The sequence below is a fragment of the Mustela lutreola genome, chromosome 2 (genome assembly GCF_030435805.1).
Source record: "Mustela lutreola isolate mMusLut2 chromosome 2, mMusLut2.pri, whole genome shotgun sequence".
Classification (NCBI taxonomy): Eukaryota; Metazoa; Chordata; class Mammalia; order Carnivora; family Mustelidae; genus Mustela; species Mustela lutreola.
In genome coordinates, this window is record NC_081291.1 from 158100005 (window position 1) to 158119702 (window position 19698).

Below are 19698 nucleotides of genomic sequence, written 5' to 3' on the forward strand. Positions count from 1 at the left end.
CTGAGTCTTTATGCATCGGGTTCACCAGAAGATCAAAATACACCCAGTTGTAGATAACTAATAGGTATTGAAAGTAGGGAGAAAAAATATCTTTTACAAAGAGATATTTCAAACTATATTTTAGGGTTTTCCTTTCAATAGTATATGAATGCCCCAACTCTATGACTTGGGACTCTTGGGACTCTTTTCTCAAAAATGAGAAAAGAAATGGAGACCTAATTGTTGGCATGAGAGTGGGGAGGAAGAAAGAAGTGGTTTATATGATTTTAACTTTCTCCCAAAATTTAAAAAAATGCAAAAACAAAAATGAAACTGAGGGCAGGGGTATGGAGTGGGGAGGGGAGAGAAGGGCTAGGAACAAAAGAATAAAAAAACAGAAAAATTCAACAAAATTCAAACGTTTTTCTTTTGCTTAACACAGAAGGAGAAAATTTATTATGCTGGCCAAAGTATTCCACTTCACTCTTCCTAACATGCTATTCATTTTAGCAAACATCACACTTATTTTAATTATCTGCATATTCAGTCAAGGAAAAATAAATATAAATAAAACCAAAGTGAAAAAATGTTTATCTTCCTTACTTTGAGAAAAGGAAAATGTTTTGGAAGTTTATCAAAATTGAGGAAAAGGGCAGAAGATAGGAGTCAACTCCCTAAACAATTAGACATTATTTAAAATTATATTTTTTCCCTTTCTACTCCAGTACATGCAATGAATAGGTCATCAGCTAATGCCCAGAAATTCACTGTCAAAGATTTGCAAAGAGTATTAATTGCAACTGGATTACTCAGCCATTTTCCTACCAAAAAAAAAAAAAAAAAAAAAAAAATCAAAATAGGCCCAATTGCTTTGATATGGCACAGGTGCTGTAGTACTGAAGCTAGAGCCATGTTGCAGCCCAAATCCTCAAGGCTAGCCCAGGAAACAGCGAAAGGCAAATGTCTGCTACCACAAAACCCTCACCCTAGTGTAAGGGCCTATTTAGCCAGAGTGATTTCACCTCGGTTGAACAGCCATTTTGTTGTTTATGCAGTAAAACTTAAACTGACCCTGCCCACGCCAATCCCCCCCACGCCCCGACCCCCGCCAAAGGAACTTACTTAGAAACAAGTCTGGGAAACCAGTAAAATATGGCCGACCAGCCCCTGATAAAAGAGCCCATATACCAGGACATGTCAGGTCAGGGAGAGATAACAGAGCCCAGATGCAAGGACCAGTCAGTCAGGCCAGGTAGAGACATCCAATCAGTAAAGCACCATACTATCTCCCTGACTAACAAAGGATGTGGGTCCGGCCTTTTGGGCGCCAATTCTGACCAAGGTGATAGGCTAGTTCAAATAGCTACTATGGGGTGAACTGTAATTCAATTGGCCACCCATGTGTGACCTAGTATGACTGTGCAGCTTTCTCTTTATGTTGCAATCGCATTGGCCACCTGTGTATGGCCAGGCTCAACCACATGGCCTTTGCTCTATAAAAGTTAGTCTGTGAGGCTAGGAGGGGTCCCCTCTCTGAAAGAGGCGGCCCCAGCTAATTGGTTTGGTTCTCGATGCTTGGCACGAAATAAAGCCCTGCTTTACCTTCGCTTTGTATTGGTCTCGTCCTTTTGTCCACAGACTCTTCACTAGCACAGTGCAACTGATGTCCTAAAATTTCCCACCTTCTACGTCTAACCCATCATCTTCTGAGATGTTTTTGTAGAGCTTACTTTCTAGTGGGAATTAGTCAAGACAAAAAAATAACACCAGGTGTTGATAAGTACAATAAAGAAAAAGAGGATAAAGGAGAAGAAGCACAATGGAAAGGGGTATGCTCTATGGTGCAAGAAACTTGGGGAAGGCCCCTCTGATAAAGCAAGTGAGAAGAGACTTGATGGAGTCAGATATTTGGCAAGAAGACAAGGCATGTAAAAAGTCAACTAAGTGAAGATATGCTTGGTGCGGGCAAGGCAAAAGTAAGATGGCCAGTACAATGGTTGTGGAGAGAACACGAGAGAGAGAGAGAGAGACTCTCTCCAAAACTGGGGGCAGATAAAAGACCTTATAGGTTCTATTAAAGACTTTGACTTTTTTGAATGATGGGAGAGGCCTCTGGAGGGTTTTGAACAGAAGAGTGAAAGAGTCTAATGTGCTTTTTAAGAAGGGTCACTGGCTACTGTGACAAACAGTCCATATGGGCAGCAAGAGTGAAAGCATGGAGGCTAGTTAAGAGAACAGTGCAAAATCTAAGCAAGAGATAATGGCTAAAATAACTTACCTGGACAATCCTGTGAAAAAACTGAACAAACTCCCCTCACTCAAAAACTTCAGGAAAAACAAAATAAAACAAAAGACAATTGATAGTTCCATGTTAAAACCAAGTAACTAGGACTAGAACTCTGAGGATTTTAATGTGATAAAGAGGAAACTATAAAATTTCAAGACATATCACTAACATATGGGATTAATTTTACCATACTATATAAATCCAACCACCAAATATACCTTAGGAAGCATATTTGGACATTGTTTCCCTTCTCACTGAATATTTCATGCATTACATATACATGGGGAAAGGGAGTGAACTGGAATCTTGGGAAAATAAAACTGACAAAAAATTGTAAATATTATTCTCCATTATGCCACAAAGTGTTCCTGAAGATGGCCTAATTAAATAGAGCATAATTCCTACATAAATACTACTACAACCAAGAGTTTCAATTCCTAACCAAGGCTTTCAAATTAACCCCAAATGACTAACATCATCTTCTAAAAGCAGTGATAAAACCCTAGCCTAAAATATCTACTATTTCCCAAAACAAAGGGTGTTCTGAAATTAGAGTTGAGAGAAACCATATATGGTATAGAACAAACTGAACTTATCATTTTACACATGCTAAAAAAAGACCTAGAATGATTACAGGATTCACCAAAGGTGATAATTACTAACATAACCCAAGACTAAAAGTTAAGACTCTGGAATCCTAATACACCGTCCCTTTACTGTCACAGCTATTGCTTAAAGAAACAAAACAAAACAAAACTTCTGAAAATGACATGTGCACTGAATACAATGATTATGCAAAAGGACTCAATTGTAGTTAAGTACCCTAAAAATCCCTGACAATACTATCAGAATTAATCAAAATTTAATATTTAAAGCTGATATAGCAACAACATATTTAATGACAAATCACTTTGCTTTCTTAGACTTCAAAAGGGCTTGGGTGCAGTGAGGTGGGGTTGGAGAGATAAGATAGAAGAACTGGAAGAATAACCACAAAACAATAGTTGTTAATACAACGAAAAGCGGTGAGAACCGGAACTAGGTTGAGTGGGAGAGCACAGAGTGGAAAAACTAGGTTTGCCATTTGAGTCCTTAATACATCTACCTTAATACATTAGTTATGTATTTTTAGCAGAAAGAAAACAAATGTTAATTTGAATCCTCCAAAATCACTCAACTCTCTCTTAACTAATATTCAGAAGTCACATAGTCATTCTTAGTCTATTCTTTGAAAGCATCATCATGTTCTTTGTAATAACTTTTATAACTTAAAATATTCAGGGGCTTATATATTAAAATGCTAGTCTCAAAAGTCTCTTTTTATTCTAATTTCCAAACTATTTCATAAAGCAAATTTCTTCAGTTTAATTGGCAAGGGGAAACATACAGGAAAAGGAATTGTTATTATAAAATATCAACAGACATGACAAGAACATAGTAATATATTTCCTATAATTATTTCACTGTAATAAAGTTATTTGAAAAACTATCTTTTAACAATTCACTGTAGAACACATAAGACTGTAAAATATTCACCTGTTTGCATGCAAAAAAAAAAAAGCAGCCTTTTATGAATTTTTCAACTCAGAAGGCTCAAATGTATTTGTGAATGACACACTCTAAAACTCAAATAAAATTGGCTTCTGTCTTCCCTTAAATGGACACATCTGTATTTGGTATAATCATACAACATTCCCAGATTCTGGATCTCACTATAAAGAGGAAGAAATGTACTATGACTGGGAAGCAAAACAACAAACTGAAATATAGTACTTATGTAAAAATTAAAGACTGCAATAAGTTCTCTAAATTAAGCCAAAATTGAACCCATTTCAACATGCACTGAGCAGGCAAAAAACAAAAAAATAAAAACCCTGTGGCTTTGATATAACTATTTGAAAGACAATAATCAAAACAATACTGTATGTAAGCATCAAACTAAAAAGCAACCTTTCACAAATTAGCTTCTATGTAATCAGCATCAAAATACAGAAAGGATTAAACACACAAAAAAATTTATTTAAAAAAAAAGTCCTCAAATCCTCAAGATTAAAGCAACAATATTTTTTAAAACATCAGACCTAAAGATTTTAGACAGGTAAAAGAGGGAAGGCACTTGTCCCTTAAAATCTTTCCCTAACTTCTTTTTATTTTCTAATTTATTCTAATAAGCACCCCCAGCCCCAAAAAAACATATCCACACCTCTGAGCTTTCTAGTATGATGTTGTAATGAATCCATCCTGGGCAAGATTCCAAATTAGCAAAATGAGCAAAATAATCCTAGAAAGATTTTTGTGTGTGTGGTTGTGTTGTTAGCATTTCAGGAATTGAAAATACTGCTTATGAGACATCTCCTATACTAAGTAGAAAGAGATGAAGACATGAAAAAGGAGTGTGATATATGAATGTAAATATCATTAACAAGTCTTTAAGAGTCTCACAAACACAGGACCCTAACAGTTTAAAAATATTAGGTTAAGGAAATTGAGGAATTTTCATGATATGGGGATTAAGAAACTGACCTTATAAACCAAAAAGTTTCACCTGCAGTCACAAGGCAAGAAAGGACTCCTGTGATTTAACCCCAAATTTATATATGATATCCCAAGTAGATATGGAGTTCACACGAAATTTCCAAGTAACTCAGAACTAAGCAGTGGAAGAGTTACAATATTGTGGCTCTTTTTAAGAGTCATTTACGCAGGCACCTGGGTGGCTCAGTCGATTTGGCATCTGCCTTCAGCTTGGGTCATGATCCCAGGGTTCTGGGATCAAGCCCTACATCGGGTTGCCGGTTAAGTGGGGAGCTTGCTTCTCCCTCTCCCCCCACTCATGCTCACACTCACTCGCTCTCTCTCAAATATATAAATAATTAAATCTAAAAAAAAAAGAAGAGTTATTTATGAGACACTTATTTTCTTTTGCAGTAAGTTATTAAAGACTTCTTTTATACTAATCCTAAAATCTGTCTCTAAGTCTTTTCCATGGATCCAAACAAAACAAGCTGAATATTCTTTCTTAATATTCAATCGTAAACATCCTAGCAATCTATATAGCCCTACCTTCATTACTTTGTAGGATCCTCCAAACCCCAGAGCAAATCACAGGTATGTGTAAGTGTACCCACCCAGACATCAGTTGATGAGTTAAACTAGATAAAATAATCTCTAAATTCCTAAGATCTTATTAAATACTTAGTTAAAAGACATTTTTTTAATTATTATTTAACTAATTTAAAAGTTTATTTAAAATGGGATTCTCAGGGACGCCTGGGTGACTTTAGATAAGCATCTGCCTTCAGTTCAGGTCATGATCCCAGGGTCCTGGGATCAAGTCCCACATTAGACTCCCTGTTCTGTGGGGATTCTGCTTCTTCCTCACCTTCTGCCTGATGCTCCCCCTGCTTATGAGCTCTCTAATAAATAAATAAAATCTTAAAATAATAATAATAATAAAATAAAATAAAATGGGATTCTTGTGTCTCTAGGTAAATTCAGTAATGGGGCTCCCAAACTATTTCAAAATCAAACACCTAATAATTTATCTCCCCCACAGCCCTGGATGAAACTAAGTATCATATATGCCTTTAAAGAAATATAAAACTATATTCTTTCATCCACTATTCCCACTGCTGAGAATTCTTAAGGAGAAACTTAAGCAGGAATAAAATGCTATATACACAGAAGTGTTCAAAGCATCATTATCTATACCAACAAAAAATAGATAAAATCAAAGTGCCCAAAAAGGGTAGAAAGGAAAACTAAGGGGGGGAAAAATACACACACACCTATTAAAACATATTTTGAACACTAGATAAAAGCAGGAGAGTTTGGTACATTAAGGAATCAAGAGATCACAAAATATCTTTGGCTATGATTTTAATTACAGGTAATATGCAAAAGGATAATGGTTCTGTGGGTAATTTTTTTCTCTTTTCAAAATTTTCTCTGGCATTATGGCTGCATAATTTTTAAATGAAACATGAAAAACATAAAGCTATTTCTATATCATCTAACCTTGACATCTAAAAAAGAATATGAACTTCCCCTTTTGGGGAAGCATGTTGCTGAATTTAACTTATAAGTGCCATTAACTAAATCACCCACAGTTAAGACTACCAAAGTAGAAGAAATACTAAGTCTACCTACATGGTCACAAAGCTTGCTAAATCTAGAACATGCACTTATGAACCACAAGATGCTATTTTGCTGATCTGAGACATTTCATGTCATGTGGTCTTTGTTTTGTTTACATAAAACTCCCATATTTCATTAAAACAGTTTTTGCAGACCACCAAATATGTGGCGATTTTACCCCCTGCAATTCCCTGTGACACCAGCTGGGTGTCCTAATGTCCGACTTAGTTATGACTACTTGGAGATAGCATCAGACTCCACAAGTTGAGGGCTTGGTCCCACAAGACTGCCCCACCCCGCCCCCGCAACCAGTCACAAGCCCAGGTTATCATGGGTGCTTCTGACCAACAAACTATAGATGGGAGGTTCCAAAGACCTTCTCCTGGGATTCAGCTGATTTGCTAGAGCAGCTCACAGAACTCAGGAATATATTTACTTACATTTACCAGTTTGATAAAGGATACAGATGAATATCCAAATGGAAGAGATGTGTAGGGCCAACTATTTAGGAAGGGGTGCAGAGCTTCCATGTCCTCTCCAAGTGTACGGCCTCCCCTGAACCTCCACATGTTCCCCAACCTGGAAGCTCCCTGAATCCCATACTATTGGGATTTTTATGGAAGCTTTCTCAAATAGGCATGATCACTCAACTCCACTTTCAGCCCTTCTCCCTTCTCAAGAGAATAGAAGGTGGGCTGAAAATTCTAAGCTTGGTCTTGGCGTAGTCTCAGGTGACCAGCCTTCATCTAGGGGCCATCCAAGAACCCACCCAGAGTGACCTCATTAAAACAGAAGATACTCTTCTCACAAGGGTTTCAGAAGCCAGGGTCAAGGATTAGAATAAAAGAGGTTATGAGTGCTCTTATCACTTAGGAAACTATAAGAGTTTTAGGGGCTCTGTGCAAGGAACTGGGGTGGAGACCAATATGTTTTTCTATTATCTCACACATACCAAACATAAAATATTTGGAGAGAGTTCAACCCAAGAACAGCAATGGCAAAATCTAAATGGAAAGTATGGAAAAAATCCACAATCTTTAGAGAAAAAAAAGAGATGGGGTAGGAAAAAGCTACAAACTGAAGTAGAAAAATCACTGGCTTCTGTCAATTAATGCTGTTAAAACAATTCTTGCTGAACTCAGAATTTCCTTTGCCCAGAATTTCTGGACACTCATCAGTACCCTTTGTCCAGTGGCAGAAAGCTGCCATACGCTTGAGTTAAAAACTTTTTATCAGGTTAACAGCAAAGTCTAGAAGGCTTTAAATCTAATTCCTGAATGCCCACTAATTACTAAGATAAACCACAGTTCAACCCAGTAATTGTTGGAAATGGAAATGAAGATAGATGCCCATCAAATGCCCCCATCATTTCGTCAGAAATATCAATTTCCGATAACAACCAGGAAGTAGAATAGCTTTGTACAGACTGGGCTTAGAATGAAAACTATAATTCTGTCGATTTAAAGACAGCATAAAGATTACAGCAGAAAAAGTTCCCTCTTTCTCCTCTGATACACATACCAAATGCGTTTTTCCCATCTTCTTTAAAATAGCAGGGGAGGGCACAGTAAGGGAACAGAGAGAAAAAGACCAAGATTTCTAAAGGGAATGTATAACCGAGGGATGGTGTCAAGGCATTAATAATGAAAACACAAAAACACCAGAAAGGACACACAGACTGGGGCCTGATATCACTGAATCAGTACATTCTCTCCTTAAGGGCAAAGTCCAAATGAAAAGCCAAATTATAATCAAAAGGCAGGTATATTCTCAGAACAAAGTTTCCCAATGACTAAGAATATTCAATCATGATACCATAGGCTTCACTGTATGGACAGAAATTACAATTAAGTTGACTTTTAGTGTTGGCTGATCAGTGATTCAAAAACCTTGATTCAAATAATCTTGACTATATTTCAGCATTAGGCCACTTCCTATACAGGCCAACTGTTGATGACAACTAGTTTCATTCAGACAATAATCCTATGTAAAACACAAAGAGCTTCATGGATCCATCTCCTAAATACTGATTTATTAGTGGAAATATTTCCCTTTACAAAGTCTCATGAAATTAAGTAAGAATCAAATGAATAAATGCAGTAGAAGCACATTACTTTAGGTTACGCTCTCTGAGGGACTGACTGAATTACACTTTCCACTGTAGTCAAGAGTGAAGACAACCACTGTAATACTAACATCCCAGAGAATCAGAAAACCAAAACCCAGAGTTCCTTTAAGAAATCTGTTAGGGCGCCTGGGTGGCTCAGTGGGTTAAGCCGCTGCCTTCGGCTCAGGTCATGATCTCAGGGTCCTGGGATCGAGTCCCGCATCGGGCTCTCTGCTCAGCAGGGAGCCTGCTTCCCTCTCTCTCTCTCTCTCTGCCTGCCTCTCAGTGTACTTGTAATTTCTCTCTGTCAAATAAATAAATAAAATCTTTAAGAAATCTGTTAGAGTGGGGGCACCTGGGTGGCTCAGTGGGTTAAAGAAATCTGTTAGAGTGAATGGCAAAATGATGATACTTTTCTAGTCTATTCTCCAGATATATTCTACAACATTCCACTATACCAAACTCAAGCAATTCTTCTACTCAGGATGGTTAAAATTTTCTTACAACCAAGATCTCTTCCTAGTTAAGCCCTTTTAAGGTGAACAGTGAGGTTCTGACAAATTAAATATTTAATACAGACATGAATTCTTTAAATAACCTTTCATCTAAAATGACTCTTCAAAATAAATAAGAATCATAGGCTTTTCTAGCTCTTTAGGTCAGTAACTTTAATTGGTATTGGGATTATTTCCCATTAAAAAATAATTGTAAAAGTCTTTAAAATATACAATACACAACATATACAAAAATTAGAAAATTCTACATACATAAATCATTAACTTTTTTTGCAATAAAACATTTCGTGTGTGAAAGTTTAAATTACATTTTTCAGATTGTTTTTTAAAAGGCAGATCTATGAACTACAAAGTTCACTCGAATCCTGCCATAACAAGGGGCCCAATCTAACTTTATAATATTGGCTCTCTCTAAAGATTTTTGCCTCTAGAAAATATTACAAAAATGATACACTGAGTCATTAGCAAAATTGTAGTCTCTTTTACAGTTTACAAATAACAAAACAACAGCCTAGCACTTTAAAGTTTCTATTAATACTAGACATACTGCACTTTTAGAAAATGCATGTTTTACAATCCTGTGTTGATAAGAAAAAAAATCCTTAAAACTGAAGCACTGAATTAAATGAAGCAATTATAGATGATGTTGACAATTATTTTCCACTAATGAATGGCTAAGAGACTAAATATCTACTTGTTAACTTGGAAAAGTTGTCCATCTTATTTCATGTGGCTAACTCCTATCTTTTAGCTCTCAATCTTACTTAACTTCTTCCAGAGGCCTTCTCCAAAGGCAGATTAGATGCCCTAGTTACAGATTACCAATAACGCTTTGTACTTCCACTAACAAAGTGTTTAAATACACTGTATTGTACCTTTCTGGCAGTGACTGGCACAAGCAGGCACTCAAATAACTGTTGAACAAAGAAGTTAAAAGTAAACATGTCAGAATGACTTCAAAGTGGTAGAGAAGTCATCCCTTCAGATCAGGCTGTGGCTGCAAATAAGGGGTGGGAATGGGAGCAGAGGTAGGAGGGTCATGGGTGGGAAGGTACACTCCTTTGTGAATGAGAAAGGCTGTGAAAAAGCTTCTAAAAGTAATATGGTGGTCAAACATGACAGTAAGACTAAAAATGACCATAGGTGGACTTATACTAATCCATTCACCTTTATAATTATCTACATGATTGGTTTAAAAATTAGATGAATCAATTTAAGGAAAACAATACATATTTTATTTTTAAGTCACTTCAAAGACTCATAAATTGGTAAAAATCTCACCTGTCATGGGATCAAAGAGCTGATTAGCTTCTAAGTCTGTAAAAGTACTACTACAGACAGGACATTTGAAGGAAGCCCGGTTGGTGGAATCTCTCTCATCAGTTTCAATCCTCCGTCTCATGTGGTCCAATTTATACTTTACCACATTAACAAGAGTGCGATAATTAATAAAGTAGTAGTTATGGCGAGTGGTTTTCCCATCTGCAGCAGTCTCTACCCTCATTCTGCATTTGATGAACTTGTCTCCCTTTAAATTATTCAAAACTGATCGAAGTTGCTTCCGATCAAACTTGAGCAGCTCCAGCATATCCTCCTCTTTGACACAGGGGTTCCGGATCAAGATGTCCAAGGCCAAAGCATGCTCAATGCCATAAAATCCCCGGATCACATACTTGGCTAACCTCTTCAATGCTGCGGGAACCTCGGTGAGGACATCAGGATCTGCCATCTTTAGCAGTGAACTTCAACTTTAAATAAACCAAATTCAGAAAAAAAAGAGATTAGTTAAGCATAAGGACATAGTAATCGTTTTAAATCTAGAATAATCAACCCATTAGGTAGCTGGCAGCTACCACCTTTGAAATGCCACAAAAGGTACTCAAAGTATTGTTTTAAAAGACTCACAATGTCTAAGTGTTAAAACAGAGAATAAGACTTTTCTCTAGAGTACAAGGATTACACTTAAAAAGCTTGACGTATTTCTTAAATGTTAATTTTTATGATCTACAGTGCTTGATTCTAAAAAGTAACTTACTACCTATAGCAATGATATATTGTATCAAGCCCACTTTATTTCAGAAAGAGGAAAAAAAAAGATAAATGAGGTCTCACTACCGTTAATGCTGTAGATCTTCGGGAATGCGGTAAACCCCTGAGAAACTTAGCAGATAGCATATCCTTAAAGTGTCTTTATTTCTTGAGTAAAATTTTTCTATCAAAATCTATTAAGGGTCTTTTACATAGTCATGCTCTCACAATAAAATCACAAAAAGCCAATAAACACATAAGTAATCCCTGGATGAGTGTTTGGCAAAATTACTGTTATAAATCTGAAAGAAATTAACACTTAGATCCAGATAGCTTTACCAATCTTGCAAAGTTAAACCTGATGACCAATTAAGTAAACAGTCCTTAAATTTAAAAAAAAAAAAAAAAGCCCAAGATACCCTTAAGTATTGGATCCCTTCGTGCAGGACAAAGCAGAGGCTAACTGCACCCAATTCTCCTGTCATGACCCAGAAGACTGTCTTCTACAAGTTCAAACTGGCATGGGCTAGACTCACGTGGCTGTTTAAAAAAAGCCTGTGCTTTGGAATTCAGTTAGCCTGCATTTTAGCAGCTATATGATCCTGAGCAAATCCCTTAAACAACTTTACATTTTACTCTGAGAAATAAGGATAATATCAATTACCTAAATGAGGCCACTGTGGTGAATAAATGAGAATATTAACCAATATGCTTATTAGAAGTACTTGTTGATATCTTCCATACTGATTTAGTATGTCTCATACTAGAAGTGACTAAGCTACCGACACACACTACAGCTAGTGAAATTTCCCTACACTATAGAGAAACTCTTAACAGAGACATCCCACTGAACTATTTCAGTGGAGAATTATATTGTTATTACCACTAGGTTCTAAGGAAACTTTTATTTATCATCAGTGGTTATCAATGAAATCAGACTTAATAGCTTTTTTAGAATATTTTTAGATCCACAGTACTATACTATCAAGATATTCCTAAACAACCAATCAGGAGATAAAGCAGCACCTAGATCCTGAGGTCCTAGACCTTCCTGTCATCCTAGCACTTAAGGATGCTGAGCAAGTACCTGGATTCAGCACCGGAATAGCATCATAGCAACAGGGTACACTTTGTTCTTCTTTCTAATTTGACCTATACATTGTACTTGATCCCAGTTTTTTGTTTGATTGTTTTACCACGTCAACAATTGGCAGAACACAACACATAACCTCTGAAATATCCAAAAGACCAAATATGGCACACATATGTCAAAATAAATTACTTTTTCAGTATTATTTCCTACAGTTATATTGGCCTCCCTGGCCTCCCACCCCATACATTCCATTTTCTAGACCAGTGATTTTCAACCCCGGCTGTAAAGCAGAATCATCTGGGGAGCATTTAAAAATACCCATACTGGGCCCCATTCCCAGAGATTCTGTTTCAGCTGGTCTGGGAGAGCCAGACTAGGCATCATGTTTTGTTGGTTTTTTTTTTAGGTTTTATTTATTTATTTGACAGACAGAGATCACAAGTAGGCAGAGAGGCAGGCAGAGAGAGAGAGGAAGGGAAGCAGACTCCCCGGCAAGCAGAGCTCCCAATGCGGGGCTCGATCCCAGAACCCTGGGATCATGACCTGAGCCAAAGGCAGAGGCTTTAACTCACGGAGCCACCCAGGCACCCCGGCATCATGTTATTTTAAAAGCTCTTTAGGTGACTCCAATACACAGAAAAGTCTCTGACCACTGTTTCAGACAAATTTGGTGGGTCGCTATTACGTGTCCTGCCAATGCACATTATCATTTCGCCTGTTTCCTTTGCCTGAAACACCTGAGGGGGCCCTAAAGATTTGAGCAAGGGAGTGTTATGAGGCACCCTGCAGGGCAATAGTTCTGGGTTTTGAATCCCAGTTCCACCATTTCCTAGACTGTGACCCTGGAAAATCCTCAGTTTCCTCATATACAAAAGTGACTGACAGCACCTTCCTCACAGATTTGAAGTACGGATTAAATGAGATAATTCAGGTAAAGTGTTCTGCTTTCATGGCTGGAATCCTAAGAGTACCGTTAAATACTGGCATTGATAATAAGATCCTGTATTAGGAAAGTGACTCTTAAGAACAATAAGAGAAATGAACTGAAGTATTGAAGATGGAGGCACTGAAAGAAGTATTAGGAGCCAAAGTAACCAAACCTAAAGTAAGGAAGATAGGGCAGGATGAATGAAATTTATTACAGAAACAAAATTAAAAGAATCTGGTAATATGTTGGAAATGGAGTAACAGAGTAGGAAAATTTTAAGTAGTAATTCGGGTTTTTTCTTTTTTTATAATATTTTTTATTGGTAAAATACAAATAATGTATAATTTATCAATTAACCATTTTTAAGTACACAGTTCAGTAGTATTAAATACAATCATAATGCTGTACAATCACCACCACCCATCTCCATAACTCTTTTCATCCTGTAAAAGTTAAACACTACACCCATTAAACAATGACATATTTAATATTATTAAATAATAACATATAGCTATTTGCTTTGAGCCAGTGTAGCTAGGAAGAGAATACTGCTACTGTGAAAAATGGGCTAACACCCGAAAAAGGAAGAGGTTTGTAAGAAATGAGGCATTCACTTTTAGATGTTTGTGTCTCTGAGGAAATAGAAAAGGCCATAAGGATGTCCGGCAGGTAGCTGAACAAAAGAAAGTGAAGCTCAAAGAAGGCAGCTGTTCAGCTTATCTCTAAATTCTAAAATCATCCTTCCTGACCATTTTGTTCTCTCCTCTACAGACCTCTACTTCCCCACTTACAATGAATCTCCTACTCAGTCTTTAGATTTGTTATGTTACTAAAGTCAGAGGTCTCAAACTAGCAGCCTCTGTCACACTGTTTGACCCAAAAAACATTTTGAAAATTTTCTGAATTAGTTGTCAACATTGAAAAACTGTTAAATTTCACATAAATTTCCATTTTAAGCTTGAAAACTGGAAATATCTAAGGAAAAAATTGAGACCGCGTTCCCACACGAAACAGTAACCTGAAGCTGAAGAGAGCAGTTGAGTTTTAAACACGGAAGGAGACTGGATGGTCTCTGCAAACTTTTGGAAGTATGACCTTATAGCACCAACTTCTGCTTCTTCTTTTTAGACTCAAGAGTCCATCAGTCAACTCCTAGCCTCACCCACCTCCCTACCCATCCAGACCCCCAAAGGCAAGTTGGTTTTGTTTTTGAACCATGTTTTCTCATCATACAAAAATTTAGACAGGCACAGGCACAGAATTGGAGAAACAAAGGTGAAATGAATGCTTTCTCTGCACTGTTTATCCTTGTCAGCCTCATCTCCAGGCACACTGCTATTCTCTCAATTCCATGAGCCACGCATGGTTTCTCCATCACCAGGCCTGAAAGAAACAGCACATGCTGTTCTTTATGCCCACAAAGCTAAGCTCAAACTCCCTTCTAATCAACCTTCACATATAAAATGACATTTCTCAGAGAGACCTTCCCAGATTCTCCTTAGTAGCTTAAAATGTTCCCCTTTCACACAGAGCTCTTCCCCTTTCTTCCTTGAAGTGAGTAGATTTGTACTTTCTTCGTGTCTCTCTCTTGTTCACCACTTCGCAACACCCAGCCAAGCTAATCAAGCACTTTCATAAAACTTTCCCTAAATCTCCTAAACACGTGTTCATCCAATATGCCCACCCCGCCAGCTTCCGCCCTCCCCCCACACCCAGTTCACTTCCTTCACTGCTGCTTCCAGAGTAGAAAAAGACAGGCTACTGAAAACCCTCACCTTAAACTTCAAATGGCTTTAAGCAGGAGGTGACAGGCTCAAATTCGCTATTTTAAAAGATTATGCTGACTACAGGATGTGAAATAAAGGAAAAAGGAGTAGATGCGGGAGTCCAGTTAGATGATTTCAGTATACCACTATTCCAGTTCTAGAAGAACTTGGATCCTATAGGACTAACTGTGATTTTTCAGTTACCATGTTTCATGGTATTTTCCACACCTTCACACACAAAGCAGCATATCACCACAAAACCTGTGGACCAGATGCCCTCCAAGAATTCGGTTCAGTAATGTTCTCTCCTTCCCACTGACAGACCCCGAGCCCCTAAATTCCCTCGGAATGTGCCTGGTGAGTCCTGGGGCCACACTCGGCACATCCAAGCCCGTCCTACCCGAGGTCGCACACTGGCCGCTCCGGGGTCAATGGTTCTTTGGAGGACCAAATCAAGAGACCAGCTAAGGGGAGGCGGGTAGCTAAAGAGAAAGAGGGGGAAAGACAGGAAAATCCTGAAATGCGACGGGGACTGAGGAATCGAGAACAAGGAACAGGTAACAAGGTTTACCAAAACGAATCCTCGAACACTCCCACTAGAGCTGCCCTCAGCGCCTCAACTACCGGCTTAAACGAGCCACGCCACTTGTGCGACAAAGAAAACGCCTGAATCCTGCGACCGGCTTTGGAACCCCCTCACCACTTTTTTAACCACGCCGGCCAATCAGCACAGTGAGGCCTTCAATCAAGACAGTCACGCCCTGACTAGCCAATGAAGTTGAAGGTTTTCCCTTCCATACCGAGCTCTGGTTGGCCTACCATCCCGGAACAGGCGTTAACTCCAGGCAGTAGCAAGATGGCGTCCCTGGATCGGGTGAAAGTACTGGTATTGGGAGACTCAGGTGAGCGATTTAATCCACCTTTAGGGCTCCTGATACTTTTTGAGTTATCCGATAACCCTCTTCCTTCACTATTTTTTCGCTCCTGCAACAATCTGGCTCCGGCCACTGCTGAAAGCCCTCTCAAGGTCTAAAAACTACACTTCCCAGAGGACTTCTCTGTACTTGAGGAAGGTGGCGTTGCGCGCGGGGTTTGGGGAGGGGGGGGGTGCGCGCGGAGGCCCGGCCTTTCTCCGCCTTCGCAGCTTTCCAAGTCGGTCTCCCTGGCGACCACAGTCTAGCTAGCTTGTATTCTCAGTTCCTTTGTTTTAAAAGATATGCGGACATTGAGTATTGTATCAGGCGCTGTGACGTTGGGGCCCTGCCTTCAAGAGATTTTGATCACTAAGGAATTCAAACGTGCACTAAGAATGATACTGTTCAAAATGCTTTACATATATCAATTCTTTTAACCTGATAGCAGCCCTATTAACCTCGTTTTACAGATGAAAAAGTGAAGAGGAGAGAGGTAAATGACAGAACCTGCCCACGCACTCAAAACACTGAACCATATTATGAAATGAAATATTGGGTGGTAGTCCTATTTTACTCTCAACTGGGTTTCTTGATTTTTTTGTTCTCTGTAATCCTAATTGAAAACCTATTATGTGCTAGGTTGTAAGGAAGAGCAATCAAGATAAAGACATATTATGAAACAGCTGGGATTTAATGCTGAGCTCAGTTTAATCCTAGTGTTAAAACTCTTCTTTTGACACCTTGGACTTTTGAGAACTAAAATTGAAGTCTGTATTTCCTCCTCCTGTCTGTTTACCTTTTTTTTTTTTTTTTTTTTTAACCATAACTTACACTTTTGTGCTCTTTAAGAACTTGGAATAAATGCTAACCTTGCATTTCATAGATGTGATTTTCTGGAGTTGACCTGTGAATGTGTTCTGTGAGCAGAGACATTGTACCAGAGGCTTGAAGGTGGAGAGAATATACCCCAAACAGCTTGAAAACTAGCCTTACAGACTGCGTACAATTGTGGAAAGGAGGAGATTAAGAACATTTCCACATTGCCTGAAGATTATTTGCATTGCAAAATATTTTATAGATAGCATTATTTAATATTCCGTTAAGAAAGTTGCATTATGAAATTCTATGAATATAATCCAATTTGTCAACTCCAGTTCTTTAGCTTGAAGTGGTACTGAAATTGTTTTAAGGAAGTCACTCAGTTTTATATAAATGAATAAAGTAATGATGATCTAAAAGGACTTGGCAAGAGTATCAGCAAGTAAAATTCGAGACTGGAATCCAGCGCTAAAATGGGTCATGGTACCTGAAGTGGTGTTCTTTCTCACTTTTAATTCGCTTTTCTATTACATCTAACAAGCCCTTGATGTTACATATTATTGGAACTAGTCGACTTTTTCTTTTTCACAAAATTACTTAAGTACCTGCTACACAGCAGGCACTATAGTAAGTGCTGAGGCTGTGGAATCAATGCATTACATAACAGGGTTGAATTGGCTGCTGCATTAAATGTGGAAAAGTGATCAGGCAATTAGTAAGCTTTTCTTTTTCCTTATAGTTTAGCTGTAAAATGGAAGATAGTCATGCCCACTTGATTGATCTTGTCACACATTCATGGATGTTAGGTATGTGTGCTGTCAGTTATTACCTTTTTATCAGTTCCCTTTTAACATTAATTTACTGACAGGTAAGGATATACTTTTTACACTTCATCTGCCTTTGTATTTAAACTTCAAAGTTGGCTTTTGAATAAAGGCTTATTTCCCCTGTGAAATTTTGAGGAGTTCATAAATATATAAAAGGATGACTTGAGGGGCACCTGGGTGGCTCTGCCTTCAACTCAGGTCATGGTCTGAGGGTCCTGGGATTGAGCCCCGCATCGGGCTCTCTGCTCAGCAGGGAGCCTGCTTCCCCCTCTCTGTCTGCCTTTATGCCTACTTGTGATCTCTCTCTCTGTGTCAAATAAGTAAATAAAATCTTAAAAAAAAAAAATGACTTGAAATTTAGAGACGTGTTTTGTATCCCCTAGAAATATTTGATGATTTAGTAAGGAATCCTGAAAGTCTCACTAATACACACATATTTTTTCCCCTTTTTGTTCTTTCAGAGACAGGGGATGAGCTTAGCACATTACCAACAACTATATTTGAAGCTGGTATTTATTTAATTATTTAGGACCTTTTTCCCCCATGCAAATCAAGTGCATTCTTTTGATCTAATTTGGTTGTTTGGTGAAGACAGAATTAGTACCTCCCAAAATTCTTAAAGAAATTAATAGTTAGCCAATTTTCCTGGCACTTCCATTGTTCTTACTCTTGACAGTCTATCCAGTGTCAGTCAATTCTTACCATTCACAGCAGTTAATTCGTGGAGAACCATACAGTGTTATTGCATAGATCCATTTACTGACACGGTTATGCTTAACTGAAAGTTCAAGGCTTGCATCAGACTGATAACTAAGTTCTTAGATACATGCCTCCATCATAAACACCCTATATACAAACACGGAAATCAACAGTGTGTCCTAAGGTCACAGATATTAGATGCAGTGCAGTAGATACAAAGAGCCAAATTTGAATACTCAGAAATCTTAAATGTCGGTATTGAAAAATATAAAAAGAATTAAAAGGAAACCTGGGGAAATACTGGATTCAATTACATGGGACAGCTAATATAGAAAGAAGTTATGTAAATTGATAACACCAAAAGCCATTAGATAAATGGGCAGAGAACATCAACAGATAATTCATAAGAGAAGAAATATAACTGATTAACAAAAGTAGTTGTAATGTAGATCTTTAACAGAAGGTAAAGAAATTCAGACTAAAGCAAGATGTCACTTTTTTGTCAAATTAACACAGTTGAAAAGGCAACTACATACACACTGTTGAGGTGCAACAGGACACGCAGGCTTATATGTATGGCTGGTAACAGAGTAACCAGATGAAAGTTGTTAACATATATTAAGAAGTTGAAATGTTCATTTCCTTTTACATACTAATTTTGCTTCTGGTAAGGTATACTAAGGAAATAATTTGAATTTGAAATGAAAATTGAAACAGTCCTCTCAGCATAACAAAAAATGTGAAACACCCTAAATATCTAATAATGAGAGGGAATGGTTATATAAATTGTTGTCTACTCTCTGAACTACTGTGGAGACATTAAAAATGTTTATGAAGATTCTGTAATAACATGGAAAATTTTGGCTACTAAATAAATACTAATTAAGGCCCTGTTCTGAATACTGGAGATAAAAATGATGAGTAAAACCCAGTCCCAACCCTCAAAGAACTTAAAGACAGTGGATAAAACCTTAAACAAAGAAGTGTAATAATGTGTTTTCAGTGCTTTGTAGGAAAATGTACAGGGTACAGTGGAGACCCAGAGGATGGTGGATGGTGTTCTTAGTTCTATCTCTGTGGAATTCAGAAGGACTTTATAACTAGAAAGATGCTGAGTCTTGAAAGATTAATTCACCAGGCCAATGAGGAGGGGGAAGTGAAGGGGGAGGGTGGGGAAGATATTCCAGATAGATCCAGCTATTCAAGCAAAGGCATAAATTGTATTTTTAAGTACACCATGTGCGTATTCATAGTAACAATGTGCTTTTGGCGAAACCCTGCTTGTGGTATTAAATAAACTTACATGTTCCTCATGGGGCTCTTCAGGCAATTTTTTCTTTTTTAAAAAAATTCTTTCCAGATTGTCTCTAAATACAACTTTTTATAATAAACATAACTTGTAGGTTCATACACAGTAATGCACACAAAGAGATTGTCTAAATTTTTGATACAACTAGTATTGCATAAAGAATCACCAACTATGCTTGTTATCATGGCACCCCAAATGCTGTTAATTCATTGAGTGACTCTACATACAGGTATACAGAAGAACTCATTCTCTTCCGTATTCACACAGATGTCCTAATGCTATATCTGGCA

The 19698-nt window shown here is 37.8% G+C and overlaps 2 protein-coding genes across 8 annotated transcripts in view; one reads left to right on the plus strand and one right to left on the minus strand.

The window, feature by feature from the left end:
- Positions 1-15766, minus strand: part of GTF2E1 (general transcription factor IIE subunit 1) — a 45630-nt gene extending 29864 nt beyond the window's left edge. For 4 of the 6 annotated variants that reach the window (XR_009351113.1, XM_059163943.1, XM_059163948.1 and 1 more), the window contains exons 1-2: positions 15412-15555; positions 10307-10773 (exon numbers count right to left, since the gene is read on the minus strand). Coding sequence is in view for 5 of the 6 variants with exons in the window: in XM_059163943.1 (XP_059019926.1) it covers positions 10307-10754 (448 nt within the window). In the remaining variant the exon portion in view is untranslated. The other 2 variants (XM_059163945.1, XM_059163944.1) reach the window with 2 other exon arrangements.
- The window catches only part of RABL3 (RAB, member of RAS oncogene family like 3), a 31171-nt gene continuing 27154 nt past the window's right edge, over positions 15682-19698 (plus strand). For both annotated transcript variants that reach the window (XR_009351114.1, XM_059163949.1), the window contains exon 1: positions 15682-15742. Coding sequence is in view for 1 of the 2 variants with exons in the window: in XM_059163949.1 (XP_059019932.1) it covers positions 15697-15742 (46 nt within the window). In the remaining variant the exon portion in view is untranslated. The remainder of the gene's footprint in view (positions 15743-19698) is intronic.